The sequence below is a fragment of the Canis lupus genome, chromosome 24 (assembly GCF_003254725.2).
Source record: "Canis lupus dingo isolate Sandy chromosome 24, ASM325472v2, whole genome shotgun sequence".
NCBI classification, from domain to species: domain Eukaryota; kingdom Metazoa; phylum Chordata; class Mammalia; order Carnivora; family Canidae; genus Canis; species Canis lupus.
In genome coordinates, this window is record NC_064266.1 from 42,424,399 (window position 1) to 42,441,086 (window position 16,688).

Genomic DNA, 16,688 nt, shown 5'->3' on the forward strand with positions numbered 1-16,688 from the left:
TGAGCTGTGCATGCACCTCACGCTCCTCCTCTCCCGCAAAATCACCACGACGGCATCAGGAACCTCCTGGGATCGTTATGAGGATTAAGAGAGCGGCTACTGTAAACATATCAAAAAGGGCAGGAATTTTATTTGCTTTGACCGCAGCCGAACCCAGGGCCTAGTGCTGCATCTGGCACGGAGGCGGATCACCAGAATGATTTATTTTCATGAAAAATCGCTAGTACTATTTTCCCTAAAAACCACCCCTTAGTAACCAACTAACCAACCAACTAACCAACCAACCAACAAGCCAACCAACCAACCAACTAACCAACCAACCAACCAACCAACCAATCAACCAACCTCACAAACCCATTTCAAGGAAAACTGGGTCCAACACCCAAACACGCCCTGCGGGTCCCCACTGGTCCATCACTTTGCCCTGCCCCCAGGTGCACCTGCGCACTCCCCTCACGGCAGAGAGGCGTTATGCGCATGCCTAGGGGCAAGGTGTGCGCATGCGCAGAGGTGGTGGTATGCCTGGGAGGGGGGGGCAAGGTGTGCGCATGCGCAGAAGCGGTGGTGCCCGCGGAGAGGGTGGTGCGGAGCAGGCGGCAGCCCCGCCATCGTGGGTGCCGGTGCTGGAGCCGCTGCCCTTGGAGGTTTCCCTCGCCGTCGGCCGTCATGGCCTTTGCGCCCATGGGGCCTGAGGCCTCGTTCTTCGCGGTTCTGGACCAGCACAGGGCTTCCCTGCTGGCCGCCCTGAGGAGAGGCGGTGGGGAGCCCGCGGGCGGGGGGACGCCTCAGGCCTCGAGGTAGAAGGGCCCCGGGGTCCCGGGGCGGCGCGCATGCTCGGGAGGTAGAGGGCGCGGGTCCCGGTGGGGGGCGGGGGGGCGCGAGGCCCGGGTCTCCAGGCCGCTCCGAACCCCCAGGCCGGGCCTTCCTCAGCTCGCCCCTCCCTTCCCGGCGGGCAGGCCCCGCCCCCGACTCCCGGCGTCTTCTGGAATGTTCCCCGCCTAGAAGGTTCCAGGAGCTGCCCCCGCGGCCCCGCTCGCAGGTTCCCTCAGGTTCTCGGAGGTCAGGGAGTGTGGGGCGCGCTCTGGCTTTGTGTTTGTTTTAAAACACAATTTAAAAAGAAAAAAAAATTTTTTTTTTTTTTGTATAGTTTTAACTTAAAAAAAGCTCTGAGGAGCGTGTGTGAGGAGAGAAAGAGGGAGGCTTGTGGAGAGACCTCGAGGTGAGCAAGGATGCGGTCGCGGTGAGACGGCGACGGACCTGGAACAGGACAGCGTCTACACGCGTTTGAAGTGGTTTATTCAAAATCTGTGAAAGTCAGTGGCGGCTGGCGGCGGCAGGTGCTGCGGCCGCGGGGAACGTGTTCGTGTTCTTGGCCATTTTTACTTAAAATGCTGTTTTTTTTTCCCCCTCTGGATCCTCTTTTCTGGTTGATCGGCAAAGGTTTTCTTTTTTTTTTCTTTTTTTTTCTTTTTTTGTTAAAGATTTTATTTATTCATGAGAGAGAGACACACACAGGCAGAGGGAGAAGCAGGCTCCACGCAGGGAGCCCGACGCGGGACTCGATCCTGGGTCTCCAGGATTATGACCTGGGCTGAAGGCAGATGCTCAACCACGGAGCCACCCACACGTATCACTACTTTGAAATTAAAAGAGGTCTTTGTTGTTGTTAAGGATTTTATTTATTCATGAGAGAGACAGAAGCAGAGACACGGGTGGAGGGAGAAGCAGACTCCACGCAGGGAGCCCAACGCGGGACTCGATCCCGAGATCCCGGGATCGTGACCTGGGCCCAAGGCAGACGCTCAACCGCTGAGCCACCCATGCGCCCCGATCAGCAAAGTATTTCAGCTTAAACAGCTTGCTGTCTTATTTTTAAGAAGACTAAGCCAACTACCAACAACAAAACCAAACAACCCCCCCCCCCCAAAAAAAAAAGTGGAAAGCCTACAAGCAAACCGATTTTTATGAAAGTATTTGCTTTGAGGAAGAATTCGTGAGGGGGATGGAAAGGAGGGAATGGAAGGCCCTGGTTTCGGCTTCAGATGGGAACGAATCTAATTGTTATTTTCACAATTTGTGAAAATTGTTATTTTCACAATAAGGTCACACTATCACCTTGCAAGTTGTTTTTTCCCCCCCAGACTGGAAAAATGAATGAGATCTTGGAGTCAGTTTTTCTCTGTGTTAGAAAAAATACTGATCGTTTTAAAATTTGCTTTCTGACGAGGTGCATGTTCAAAGCAAGCTCTGAAGTTTCTGGGGGAAATTAGAACGTTCTGCATTTTTACGCATTTTCTAGATTTAATTTGATTTCCCTTCTTAGGCAATACACTAATGGTATTTATAACTGAGCAGCATTTTTTGAAGCTGATGGCTTGTGAAATTAAAAGTCCGCTCACAGAAAACTGGGCTAAGTCTTCATATTTTGCTGTAAAGTGGTGAGATGGTTGCCAAGTCTTTCCATGGTAGTGATTAAAACTTTTTTTTTTCTCTTTGTATCACTAAAATTCAAAACGGCGGATTTAAGGCATGAGATCAATCAGGGTGATGTGCTACAATAAGAAGTATTTATTTTGGAATATTCTTGCATTGCATTTTTGGGAAAGAAATTAAATTCAAAGCCAGTATTACATCATTTTTAATTAAAACATTTATCAGTAGTATTTCGAGCCAACAAGTTTGAATTTAAGTAGGTTAATATGAAGAGATTGGAATATATTTATAAATCATTGTCTAGTTATTAATATTGTCTAAAAGGGAGATATTACTTCAGTTGGTAATTGAGAAGCAAAATTACAAGCAAATGAAATTTCTCTGCAAGAAACTACTATGAATACAGTTCTTTCAGTGCAACGCTGATGTCAAAATTTAGTGGGAGGGATCAGTATGGAGGCGAATTACCTATTCTTAAAAAACAACCAATGAAACAAAAACCTATCTGTATTGATCTGGTGAAATGTTACATTTTGCAAAGGCCTAATCCAGAATTAAGACTGAATCACAGTGTGTTTATTGTTTCAGTTCTGAGGTTCTTGCATCTATAGAAAGTGTTATCCAAGACATAATCACAAGCGTGGCAAGGAATGAAGCACCTGCGTTCACAATAGGCAACAGATCAAGCTGGGAAAATATAAAGTGGGCATTTTGCATTTTTAAATTTTTAAATAGAGTATCTATGTCATTATTTGAATTTATTCGAGTTAGAGTTCTAGTCTGATTTCATTCTTTTTACTGCTTTTACCCTGCCTAGAAGGATTTAAGGAAGTTTACAAAATACACATCTCATAGGCAGGTCATATAAACTAGAAGTGGGTGTGAAGATAAGGCAAAGGGAAAAAAACAATGTTAGGAACAACAAATGAAAGGGCCAAAAGAGTTTAGAATTAAAAATGTATATGATAAAGTCTTAGGGTTCTGCTAAAAATAGCCTCCAGACTGGGATCTAAGCTTCCTAGCACTCAAAGGGGGGAAATACGACCAGCGGAATTCTGCAGAAACTACAAAAGCAAACCACTTGGCTCAGGGAAGCTACAACCAATCCTGATACTGGAATGAAAATAAATGTATCCAGAACACAGCACATTTCAAAGGCTCTCTCTCCTGGAAGATTTGTGCCTTTGCTAAGTCATGTGTCCAGGAGGGAAAATCTGCAAACAGCTTTGTCAAAGTCCTCCAACCTGTTCCTATAGTTTGTGTATTTCATATGCTCAGCCTGTAGAACCTAAATAATGAAAAACACTACAGTAGTTCTCAGTAAGAGTTGCAGAAGCAGAATAAAAGTAATTTTGAGTCTCTTTAGTCACTATTCTTTTATGGTCAGTATAATTAGTACAAACTGTAAACTTTTGAATCATATTTTGCATCATTTTCCAAGATGGATTTCATGAAGCCCTGAGGCAGCTAATATCTGGCCTATTTGCCTGGTGCCTTCTGCCACCTTTAGGACAGGCTTGGCAGTTCAGTTTAACAACCTAATGCAACTTGTTATTTCATGTAATGTAATTTTGGAGGTAAATCAGAAATGCAATATTTGAAAACTTGTTAATTGAGCAAAATGAGTATATTAAAATGAGAAAAATGCTAACAAAATAGTGAAATGCCTAAAATAGTTTACATACACTAAATCACACATTATACACTAAATACACACATATACACTTATTTTAAACACTTTTAGTGCCTCTATATGTCACAAAGCCAATTAATTACCACCTGGAGTTATCTAAAATTATAAATGTAGTTGTCCTAAAGCTTCAGTGCTTCTGTTGAGAAGTAATATGGATTTTGATGATGTGCAGAAGAGGATATTACATGCATATTGTTTGGTGTTCAGAAGTTAATTCTTTTTTATTTTGCCTTTCAACAAAATGACAGGTTTGAAGATTCTGTGGGTCTTCAGATGGTAACTCACTTTACCACAAGAAAAATCAAAAGTGATTCACTAAAATCAGTTAAAAAATTTGGTAAATTAATCTTTCTTAGCTTTTAGTAGTAAAATAAGTAAGTTCGGTTACCTTCTGGGTCTAGTTGTTCCTAGTTGAATGATTTTTAGTTGTTCTTTAATAATAGACTACCCTTACACCTGAAATAAAGTTACAAAATTTTGCATTGTCAATAACAATGGAAGCAAATTTTAAAGGTACATGATTCAGTGGAAAAGTATTCTTTTGGTTTTGCTGTTCAGAAAGCAATTAATTTTATCTGATCCTTCAGGAAATTATTATTCTGTACTCAGTACTTCTATTTTGGAAAGATATTTTTTTTGATCTTATGGAAAGTAACTGGGGGCAGTTGAAATCCTTGATAGTGGGTGTTTTGAATTAATGAGTGAAATGGTGAGTAACTTGTTTATCGCATCTTATTTTCCAGCCCTAATTCTTAAAATACTGTCCAAGATTTATAAACTAGTACAGAGCAACACTTATGCAACCAAAAGGTAAATTCTTGTTATGGTAAATTACTCTTTAAGACACAATGTGAGAGTTGTTTAGGTTAACTCCCATTATGTTTTAAAAAGGTACATAAGACTAGACTATGGGTAATAAGTTACTTTCTTTATATGTTGTATTTCATTCAACAAAGCTTCCTACAAATAATACTCCAATACTTGTCATAGTCAAAGAGAATATGGCTAATTAAAAATATATATTTAATTTTCATAGAGACATATATTATACTGACAGCCAACTCTTCGGTAACCAGACTGTCGTGGACAATATTATCAATGACATTTCTTGTATGTTAAAAGTGCCGAGGATGAGTCTACATATAGTAAGTAGCATTTAATATAAAAGATTTGTGTAAAATCATAACAGAAAAATACAGATAATCTGTGCCATGTTTTCGTATTAGTTGATACTACATTTTTCTCATTATGAATTTAAATAATCTTTTAGTATATATACCCTTGGATGAATGGACCAAAAGGCTGAATTACTAAATATTTTTTATCCCTATATACCCTTACATATTTTCTCCTTTACTTCTTAAATTCCATCCTGAGTTAAAATATACGTAATCTGGTAGGTGAACACGAGGATTGGCTCAGCTGTAGAGTATGTTGGTCGGGGGCACCTGGCTGGCTCAGTCGGTGGAGCATGAACTCTTGCTCTTGGGGTTGTGAGTTTGAGCCCCACATTAGGTGTAGAGATTACTTTAATAAACTTAAAAACATTAGTGAAGTGTTCAAATATGGCTATTATTTTTTCAGTTATCTACATCAAAAGGTTTAATTGCTGGCAATTTAAGGTACATCGAAGAAGATGGCACCAGAGTACACTGTACCTGTGGTGCAACAGTAAGCATTTTAATGTTTTCAGATGTTTTTACTCTCTTTCAGATCCTTTGTTCTTGAAGTGTATTTTATTTCCTGCTTTCTTACGTAGTTTCAACCTTAAGATTTTCAAATAAAACTGAAGGGTGAATAAGCATATGCTTTAGGGGGTCTTTCAAGCCACAGTTTTAAAATACACCAATTGTTCAATGTCATATTGAAATACACAAAGATACTCTTTCCTTTGAAAAATATACTGTTGTTTTCAGGTCGCATGTAGCTTGTCTATTAGCATAATTATGTAATCTTTTTGCAGTTTTCTGGTTCTGAAATTGATCTGTTTAATTCTGAACTATTTCTGGGCTTTGGCACCTGGAAAGCCCACAGCACTAACCTGCACAGCAGTTTGGAAATGAGCAAGACAACACTTGTGTGCTCTAGGATAGGAGGGCTTTAATTTACCACTTCCTGCCACCTAAGCCACAGATCCACAAAGTTTCTGAGAGATACTCACCCGTTAGGATGTAGTTAGGGTGGCGCATCTGTCTTTTTATTTTATTTTATTTTATTTTATTTTTTTTTAAAGATTTTATTTATTTATGATAGTCACAGAGAGAGAGAGAGAGAGAGGCAGAGACATAGGCAGAGGGAGAAGCAGGCTCCATGCACCGGGAGCCTGACGTGGGATTCGATCCCGCGTCTCCAGGATCGCGCCCTGGGCCAAAGGCAGGCGCCAAACCGCTGCGCCACCCAGGGATCCCGCATCTGTCTTTTTATTGAGGAGTAAATCTGTTTCCTAGCATTTCCTTACTGAGGAATAAATCTCTGATGACTAGTATATTCAGAGGAAAATGAAAACATAGGATTTTTGTGACATATTTCTCAAATGTGGTTATACTTGCTTTTATTTAAAATAAAAACTCTCTTGTTCATTTAGGCTGTTGCTGTGCCATCTAATATTCAAGGAATTCGAAGTATCCTTTGAATGGGAAAACTATTTAAGCCTGTAGAATTTTCATTTGTTCATTATTTTGATAAACCAAACCTTCATAATGTGTAACTGTCAAGCTAGACCCTATAGTGGTCAAGATGAACACACATGGTCCTGCTTTAGGGGCTCCCTCTCTAGTAGGAAAGATGGGTATCTAAATATGTAAATACATACCTATATATTTGAAGGTAAAAAGGAATATACTGTATCTATAGCTGCTTTAGAATTGATTTATGTGGCACTGCTGTTTAGTTGGTGATTAAACAGAAATACTCTTGGCTTCAAATTATCAGCCTTAATGTCACAGATTTAATTACAGATGCAAAATTTCTATTAATTGTGGAAAAAGATGCGACATTTCAGCGACTCCTAGATGACAACTTTTGCAACAGAATGTCCCCATGCATCATGATTACGGTATATTATCTCCCTTTACTACAGTTCCAAGACTAACATACTACTTCAGTGTTTGGCAAGAGGGGTTTATACCATTATCTGTACAGCTTACACGACATTCTGTTATCAATATGGTGCATCCTTTGGGGTGATCGAATAAGAATTTCCAAGGCATTTATTTAAAGATCCTCAATTCTGGGGATCCCTGGTTGGCTCAGGGCATGATCCTGGAGTCCCAGGATTGAGTCCTACATCTGGCTTCCTGCAGGGAGCCTGCTTCTCCCTCTGCCTGTGTCTCTGCCTCTTTCTCTCTCTCTCTGTGTCTTTCATGAATAAATAAATAAAATTTAAAAATAAACATCCTCAAGTCTGACTAAAATCAAGGTGGTGGTCCCCACTCTTAAATACCAGTGATTTTTTCTTTTTCTTTCTTTTTTTTTTTTAAAAAGATTGTATTTATTAGAGAGAGCTTGCATGAGCAAGAGAAGGGGCAGAGGCAGAGGGAGAGTCAGACTCCCCACTAAGCAGAGAGCCCAACATGGGGCTTGATCCCAGGACCCTGAGATCCTGACCTGAGCCCAAGGCAGATGCTTAACCCACTGAGTCCCCGGGTCCCCCAGTCATTTTCTAATCCCACAGTGAGTTTACATGGGCTCTCAGAGTCACCTATGTGCCATTCCCCCATGGCTGCTTGTCTCAAACATAATATGGTAACACTGGAGCTCTGGGTGGGTTGAACGTACAAGGGCTGCTTTGTGTTCTGCCTCCGCAGGTTTGTAGATCAGAAAATTGCATGAATTCCATCAAAGGAAGCCTGCTTTTCTATACATATATATACATTCACATATATATGCACCAAGAAGGGCAGAGAACGCAGAAGCATACGTTGAGATGCCACCCAGACAGCTACAGGCTCTTGAGCAAAGGGTAGTAAGCTTCCCACTACAGGGTTAGTTGTATGGGAGAGTTGGTAACATTGGAGCAGTCAAGGAGACCTGCTGGCCTAGGGCCAAACGATGTGTGCGATGCTGCCTCCACGTCCCTGTTGGTAGATACTTGGGCCACTTACATAGCCTTTGTCGTTTTAAATAAGACTGCAGTGAACATCTTCGTGTATGTCAGATTTTTATAATTTCCGTTTTTGCTGAAACGTTTCCTTAGAATTATTTCCCAGGACTGGGATAGTTGGGTCACAGTTACAAATATGCAGGCTTTTTCACTCTGTTGTGTAGACTGTACATTTTTCACAGTCCATGCTGGTCTTCCATCTGAAATTGAAGGTGACCTAACTTTTCTAACTTCTAAATTATTAAGAAGATAAGGGAAAGGTTTTGTGAGTTTCATTCTGCTAGAATTAAAATGCATAATTTCTTTCAATCTTGTTTTTAGGGAAAAGGAGTACCTGACCTGAACACGAGACTTTTAGTCAAGAAGCTGTGGGATACATTTCATATTCCTGTTTTCGCTCTTGTTGATGCCGATCCACATGGTGATTTGTGGTTGGATTATTTGAAGCAGTCATCCTACCTAAATCCTGTTTATCATATTTCTAGTTGTGCTTTTCTACTCTTAGAACACTTTCATAAATTATTTTAAAAGAAGATGATTATTAGATTAAAATTAATGACTGTAATCATTCAAGGTAATTTATTGCTGTTTTTGCCACACTAAACTGAACCATAAATTTTTTATTGGTAGCATCTATGAAAATAAAAGTTGCAGATGTTAGATAAAATGTGAGAGTGCCCATGCCCTGACCTGTAATGTACAAGGAGACTAACTGTATGGGTGACTTTCTTTTCACAGGCATAGAAATCATGTGCATCTATAAGTATGGATCAATGGTAAGTACAGAAAAGTATTTTTCCTTTTCCACTATTGAGATAGTTTATATTCATCAGAGTGATTGCTGCATTCACTTCATGGCCCATAGTTAGCTGAGGACCCCCAGAGTGTTCTGGGGAGCTACTCTCCAAATTTAGGGCCAATCTGCTTCAGAGGCTGTGACTCCAGCTTCCAGCATGACCAGTGTGACCACGGATGACAGAGTGGGATTAGTTGTGGACAAGAGGCACTGTTATTCTCCACTCTCCCAGCTTGCTGCACTAACTGTGGGACCTTGGGGTAACAGGTCTGATTGCCAAATAAACCCTGAAAGTTACATATATTGCCTTGAATTCTGACGTTGCCAATTCCTTTTCCTCCCACTGTAAGGAAAAATAAAAACATCACCAAATTTCACCACTAGAGTGTCTGAACTACCGTACATCAATGGTTCTGGCCTCAAATGCCAGACAAGCAGTATTGGCATTACCAGGGCACTTGCCAAAAATGCACATCTCAGTCCCCATCCAGGTCTCCTGAATTGGAATCTCTAGGCTTGGACCCCAAGTGATTCTGATGAATGATAAAGTTTGGGAACCACTGGTATACACCTTGAGTGTTCCTGACATATATGTTTATATGACATACATGTTTAGACAAAACAGATGACGAAGCAAGATGTTAAAATACAGAATCACAAACAACAATAAATGTAGGTCAGAGAGGTTCATTTGTAGTTTTACTTTATATAAAATCAATGTGGAAATACTAGAGCAGTTTTAAAACCTTCCTGAAAGCCAGGTTAGCAAAAGTCTTGGTGATTCACTTAGTTCTGTGGGTTCAGGGAGTATGCAGTCTTTAGTATTTATGCTTTTTTTTTTTAAAGATTATATTCATTTATTCTTGAGAGAGAGAGAGGCAGAGACACAGGCAGAGGGAGAAGGCGGCTCCATGCAGGGAGCCCAACATGGGACTTGATCCTGGGTCTCCAGGATCACACCCTGGGCCGAAGGCGGCGCTAAACCACTGAGCAGCCACCCGGGCTGCCCATTTATGCTTCTTAATAAGTAAAAAATGTGTCTGTAAAAACAGATATGCTAGTTTTCTGCAGTTTAGCTTCGCCTAATGTACTTTTGCTCTTTATTTTAGGCAATGTCTTTTGAAGCTCATAATCTCACAGTTCCAGCTATCAGATGGCTTGGTCTCCTCCCTTCTGATATTAAACGGTTAGATTAATTTTGGTTTTAGTAAAACTAGGAGTTTTGAAATGATGACTCATCATAATATGTAACAATAAGCTGAAAAAGTCACCACGGGGAAGGTGTTTTATTTATATTGTTACTATGACTCAAGATTATAGAATCATGAATTAATTCATCGATGTTTCTGTTTCAATTAGGAAAATATTTAAATGAATTTGGCAAAAAATAAAAAATAAAAAAAATAAATGAATTTGGCTAGCTGAATTTTCAGCTAGAGGATATTTTTTGTTCTACCTTTTGGTTAATAGATTTTGTAATATTTTTATTCTTTAATTTTAGTCTTTAATTTTTTTAAGGTTTTGTAGTATTTTTACACTCAAAGTGTAAGACATTGAATCTAGTTAAATGGTCATCATTGACAACATCATTTGCCATATGAATCAGCTTTATCATAGACTTAAATTTTTAAGTTCCTTAAAAAAAAAAATCTCATTTTAAGGTGACTTAAATTTTGGAAATCTAAATTTGGCAAGTTCTATGTGTTAATTATAGAAAAAATATAATTAACAAGATAAATATCACCTACCAATCAACAGCATTACTCTTATAGTTATTACTCTATGTATAGCCATAACTTTTTCACAAAAATGGGATCATACTTCATTATTCTGTAATCTGCTTTTCTCACACAACACAATGAAATCACTTTTCCGTATCAATAAATACAGTTCCATGACCTCCTTTTAGTGTCTTCTAATACTGAGTTCCAATTCTGGATGTACCAGTGTTTATTCAGCTAGCACCTCAGAGTCCGACATTTGGGTGGTTTCCAAATCTCTGATAAATAGTGCTTTGATGGGCCCTTCTGTAACCAAATCTTTGCCTGCATCTTTAATTAGTCCCACAGTCCTGAAGGCTGAATTCTCAGAATTGCTGGGTCAAAGGGTATGCACATTTTTAAGATTCTGACTGCCCTCTGGATAGGTTAATTATTTTGTTTTCCCTGGAGAGTAAGAGCCCACCTGTCCCTCAGCACAGGACATCATCACTTTTATTCATCTCTGCTAGCGTGCTATTTTAAAATATTCTATTGTTTTAATTGGCTGGTGTGAATGCACTTAAAAGTGTTTATTGGATATCTTTAAGCAGTGAGCAAACCTCGGTACCTGGGACTTATTTCCTACATTTGGAACACGAACAGGTTTTGGGTGATTGCCACTTCTGACAAAATGAGGGCATAAGAGAAAACATTCAGTTGTTGATTTTTGAACATTTACACTCTAGTGAGTTAAACTTTTTTTCTATTTGGTGTGTGTGTCATGGCCAAAATCTCTTGGGGGTGACCTGTTTGTATGAAGAGCTTTCCTAACACAAACTCGGGTAAATGATCTCATAATTATTAAGGTGGAGGGCTTGGAGAAACTCTAGCTGCATCTCATTAATTCCATTAGTGCCCTCAGAGCCATTCCAAAGAAATGGACAATGAAAAATTCTTAAAGTGTGGTAGCTACCCAAACACGATTTCAGGGGAAATCCTCTGCGCCCCCACCCTTTTTAATCAAATTGTCACCCTATCTGGTAGCTGCCACTGGCAAATGATCATAATTGAGAGGAATTGAAAAAGACTATTTGAAACTGGAGCTCTCCTGGGAAATCCAGGATTTGTGACTTCAAAAAGTAGCCTATTCCATAAATAGGAAAAAATCTTGTGTTCTGTTTTTAAAATACACACCAAGAAAAAAAATTACACCTTTTTTAAAATTTAAAATTAGATAGGGGTGTGTGTATGTGTGCATATTAATGAAAATAAGTTAGAGACAAACTTCCTTAGCCCATAAAATTTTGAGTGAATTACAAGGAATGAAGTGCCCAGTAGAACCTGAGACCCCACAATGAATCTTGCTGCTGCCCATGTATATTAATTAGCTCACTGCTTCAAGGCTGTAGTGCTCTGGGAGCCACGTTGGTGTCCGCATACTTGATGTTAGTGCTGTTGGCATTTTAAAAATTTTTTTAGTTTTTAAAAATTTTATGTATTCATTCAACACAGTGCAAGAGAGTCTGAGTGGGAGGAGGTGTAGAGGCAGAGTAAGAAGCAGACTTCCCACTGAGCAGGGAGCCTGGACCCAGGCCTTGATCCCAGGACCCTGAGACCATGACCTGAGCTGAAGGCAGCCACTCAACTGACTGAGCCACCCAGGCACCTGCATTTGTTTTTATAACCAATGTCTGTGTTCTTGTCATTGTCCTGTGGGTGTGATGTGAAGGAAAACAACAATTTAGGACAGACGTCCACTGTGAACTTGAATACTTGCCGGTCTAGGACGTGCCAGATCCCCCAAATTCTGGATTTAAATGATGGATCCATCTGTTACTTCTGCATTTCTTGAAATAGTATAATAAATACAAATAAATACAGGCCCTTCAAGTTATAGGAGCACTTTGTTTTTGCTGATTTTTTTAAATATATTTTTTTCCAGGTTAAATATACCTAGAGATACTTTAATTCCACTGACAAAACGGGACCAAATGAAACTTGACAGTGTCCTAAAAAGACCTTATGTTACTTGCCAACCATTTTGGAGAAAAGAAGTATGTTTCTTTTTTCTTTCTTTCTTTCTTTCTTTCTTTCTTTCTTTCTTTCTTTCTTTCTTTCTTTCTTTTTTTTTAAGAAGTATGTTTCTTTCTAAAATTCAAGTATTGTATGTTTTATTGCTTTTAACTTTCATGGTGGCTATTCACATAATGTTTTGAAGATATTCTTGAAATTTTATATAACTCAACTAAAGTGAGTGTTGTTTGGCAATAAATGACTGTTGAAACACTGGATTATGAATGCTAATAGATAAGATCAGATGGATGGAGCTGACCTATTATTATCCTCATCATAGTTCTATGCGTATTGTCTATGGCTGTAGCACAGTTTAAGGGGGAGGAAAGAAGAGAAAGAAATTACATAAAGACCCCAGATCATTCCTAGTTATCGAAGATCCAAACTGGGTGGTATTCTGACATTTTTTGCTGTAACAGCTCTAGAATGTTCTGGCTGACCTGAAGCCTATTGTCCATGATTTGGGTGAGTAAAATAAGTCTAGATTTACTAGTTTGAGTCAACAGAGCGGTAGCACAGGACTCTGTCACAAGTGTACTTTGCTTTTATTGACAGATGGAAATAATGGCAGACTCTAAAATGAAGGCAGAAATTCAAGCTTTGACCTTCCTATCATCAGATTATCTCTCCAGAGTGTACCTACCTAACAAATTAAAATTTGGAGGATGGATATAAAAATATATCAGAATATATCTTTTGATTTGCAAGAGATTTTTCATTAGTTTTCAGTAGTAGATACTGTTGTGGGAAGAACATATATTCCTGATTCTGTAGAGATAAAATAATTTTCCATTGGTGATCTTTTTTGTCAAAACAGCTTTCTTTAGAAGACTTTGTTTTATCCTTCTCTGTAGAGACTGAGTTGTATCCTATGTTCTAAAGTAAATTATAAAAGAGCATATGTTACTTTGGCTTTACCACTTTATTTGAAAAAATATACATGCCATCAAAGTCTGCAGGAATATTTTAATTTCTATAATGCAACTAATGTTAAGCCATAAAGCATCTTTTTAGTATCAAAACTAATAATCTAAATTTGAGAGGCTGCAAATGAATTATAGTGTCTAGCATTTCCTTTTTAGTTGCCCTTTTGTGTTTTGCCTTCATGGTGTAGGGGTCGTACCCCCTTCATTCACTTGTGAAAGTAGTAAAATTTATTATGAATAAAAATTTGGGTTGATACAGTCTGAAGCACTTAATTTTGTTTCTGAGTATGCTTGTTATTATTAGAAATTTATATGAAAATTTCCCCAGGGTTTTATCTGTCCTCACCCAAAATCAAATCCCCTGACCTCCCCTCTAGTACAGGTTCAAGACTTGTACCTATGGTATTCCTACCATACTCTAAGTTCAAAACTTAGAGAAACCTCGAATTTTTTTTAATTTTTTTTTTTTTTTTTTATGATAGTCACAGAGAGAGAGAGGCAGAAACATAGGCAGAGGGAGAAGCAGGCTCCATGCACCGAGAGCCCGATGTGGGATTCGATCTCGGATCTCCAGGATCGCGCCCCGGGCCAAAGGCAGGCGCTAAACCGCTGCGCCACCCAGGGATCCCGAAACCTTGAATTTTAATAAGGCTTTTCTGTAATAGTAAAGATTCCATTTTCTACCCTTCTGACTCTATCTGAATTTTTCCAGAGATGAGTTTTATGACTTTATTCTGTACTTTCAGCAAACATCTAACTGCATTGAAGTTACTTGTAATGGTAAGCAAGAATATGTATTTATAGGAGAATAGAAACGTGGTGAATTATTTTATCAAGACAAACCTTAATAGTAGTGAGTCCTGTTTCTGAGAAGGTACCTAAGCCAGTTATTTCTTACACATTATTTTAACTCTCCCAAGAGCCCTGTCAGGTCTGTCATCACATCCGTGGGTTATAGGTGAGAACAGGGGGGATGTTGTTTGTCCAAAGCCACATCGCCGGAACATGGCAGAGGAAGGACATCTCACACTGTTGACCTCAAGAGCAGGACCAGCTACTGGATATGTGGGGCCCAGTGCAAAAGGAAGCGTAGGGTCCTCTTTCAGAAGTTACTAAGAATATCAAGACAATAGCGAGAATTAAAACATGCACAGGGGGCTCTTCTTAGCTTGGGGCCTGGCATGACTGCACACCTGTGAAGCCAGCCCTACTTAAGGGGTTCTAGTAAATATTAAATGAGGTAATATAATAAGAAAATAAAATACCTGTATAGCACCTATTATGTGCCAGGTATTTTTCTGAGTGCTTTGAACATTAACTTCATCTTCACAGAAACTCTGTGAGCTTAGGTACTTTCCTTATCCTCCCCACGTTAGTAAGATAAGACAGCAAAGGCACAGAGATGCTAAGGAACTTTTCCCAGGGTCACATAACCACTAAGCAGTGGAGCTGGGATTTAAACCCATAGTCTGGCTCCATCCACGGCTTGTGCTTTTAACCATGGCACTAGTACATATGAAGTGCTCTGAAAAGGTCTGCAGTTCGTATTGTTGGCTTGGGGTCAAATCAGGTCCTCCTGATTTCAAGACTGTAATGCCAACAATTAGGTTATTTTCCTTGGTCATGTCAGAACCAGATTTCATTTTGAGAATATTCTGTGAGACTATCAAGTTGACTTGTGTGACTATCCTACCTTTGTAAAAACATTTTTATTTATTTTTTTTAAAAGATTTTATTTATTTATGAGAGCCACACAGAGAGAGAGAGAGAGAGAGACAGAGACACAGGCAGAGGGAGAAGCAGGCTCCCTGCAGGGAGCCCGACATGGGACTCCATCCCTGATCTCTAGGATCACACCCCGGGCCGAAAGCGGCACTAAACCACTGAGCCAACCGGGCTGCCCAAAACATTTTTATAAATTTATAATTTATAAATCATAAGTGTTTCTTTGAATTCCTACCATCCTTTACATCTAATATCACTTGAATGTCGACAGGTTCTGTGAAGGAGAACATCACCAACCTAGAAATACAAAGTCAAGCTGCAAGATTGGATTAGGACATACTGTCAAAATGAGAAGCAATGAAAAATCGACAGTAGTCATTAAAATATGAAAATAAATATAAAATTTTTTGAAAATAAATTTGAGAGGGGCTCGCAGATACATTTAGTTTAGATAATTACATTCATTTCAAGTTTATGATTGGAAATTTACTTAATAATTTTCGTTTACTTGGGAAAAGAAAACGAGACGAGAGCAAAATGCGCTGTGGTTTGGCTTTGCTACTTATCTTTGACACAGATGAAAACCTAATATTTGTAGCTATTTGGGAACCATCTAGAATTCTAATTCTCAAGACTTATTTCTAAAAAGGATTACTGTAAAATAGATAATTATTTAACATGACAACTGACAACAGATATCCCCTCTACCTCATCTACTGTGTTTATTTTTAATATTTTCATAATTTTAATTAAAAAACATTTTATTGGAATTAGTTTCTAATGAAAGTGAATAAAAACTGGTGCAACAAGATGTTCAGAGAATCTTATTCTTAAGAGCTCATAATCACCCTCATAAAAGCTCTTGTAATATCCCCAGGTTTCTGGGAAATTTACCTGTCATCACTGATGGTACTAAGTGACTTGAGAAGTCATGATTTCATAGAGGAAAAAAACATACTGCAATTTCTACAAAATAGGCAAAAACACTCCAGGATTTTATCTCTGACTTCCTTTAACTAGAGCATCTCGGTTGAACTGTTTGATGGTACCTGTTTATTGGTGCTAAAGGATGCCAAGAACAGAGACTGTCAGAGCTAAACCACACTTACATGTGCACTAAAAAATATTTGCAGCAGAGTGTTTCTGTAGCAAAGTATTGAGAAACATTACTTCTTTTTGGACTTGGGTTCACCCTTAAAAGTCTATATCCCAAGGAGACATTCCTGTAAACATAAGCCAA

The 16,688-nt window shown here is 39.1% G+C and overlaps 1 protein-coding gene across 20 annotated transcripts; it reads left to right on the forward strand.

The window, feature by feature from the left end:
• Window positions 1-562: 562 nt before the first annotated feature.
• SPO11 (SPO11 initiator of meiotic double stranded breaks) lies at window positions 563-15,901 on the forward strand. Of its 20 annotated transcripts, none has more exons than XM_035705817.2 (15): window positions 563-797; window positions 1,148-1,219; window positions 3,022-3,135; window positions 4,375-4,463; window positions 4,870-4,936; window positions 5,163-5,271; window positions 5,711-5,797; window positions 6,711-6,747; window positions 7,072-7,181; window positions 8,550-8,649; window positions 8,967-9,004; window positions 10,134-10,210; window positions 12,667-12,778; window positions 14,470-14,503; window positions 15,720-15,901. In XM_035705817.2, the coding sequence occupies exons 1-15, from the start codon at window positions 667-669 to the stop codon at window positions 15,779-15,781; spliced, it is 1,239 nt and encodes a 412-aa protein (XP_035561710.1). In that variant the 5' UTR covers window positions 563-666; the 3' UTR covers window positions 15,782-15,901. The 20 variants fall into 20 exon arrangements, with proteins under 20 accessions (XP_035561710.1, XP_035561715.1, XP_048956296.1 ...); XM_035705822.2 differs by lacking the exons at window positions 14,470-14,503; window positions 15,720-15,901 and adding exons at window positions 13,217-13,262; window positions 13,353-13,486; XM_049100339.1 differs by lacking the exon at window positions 14,470-14,503 and having other exon boundaries at window positions 15,720-15,898.
• Window positions 15,902-16,688: the final 787 nt, after the last annotated feature.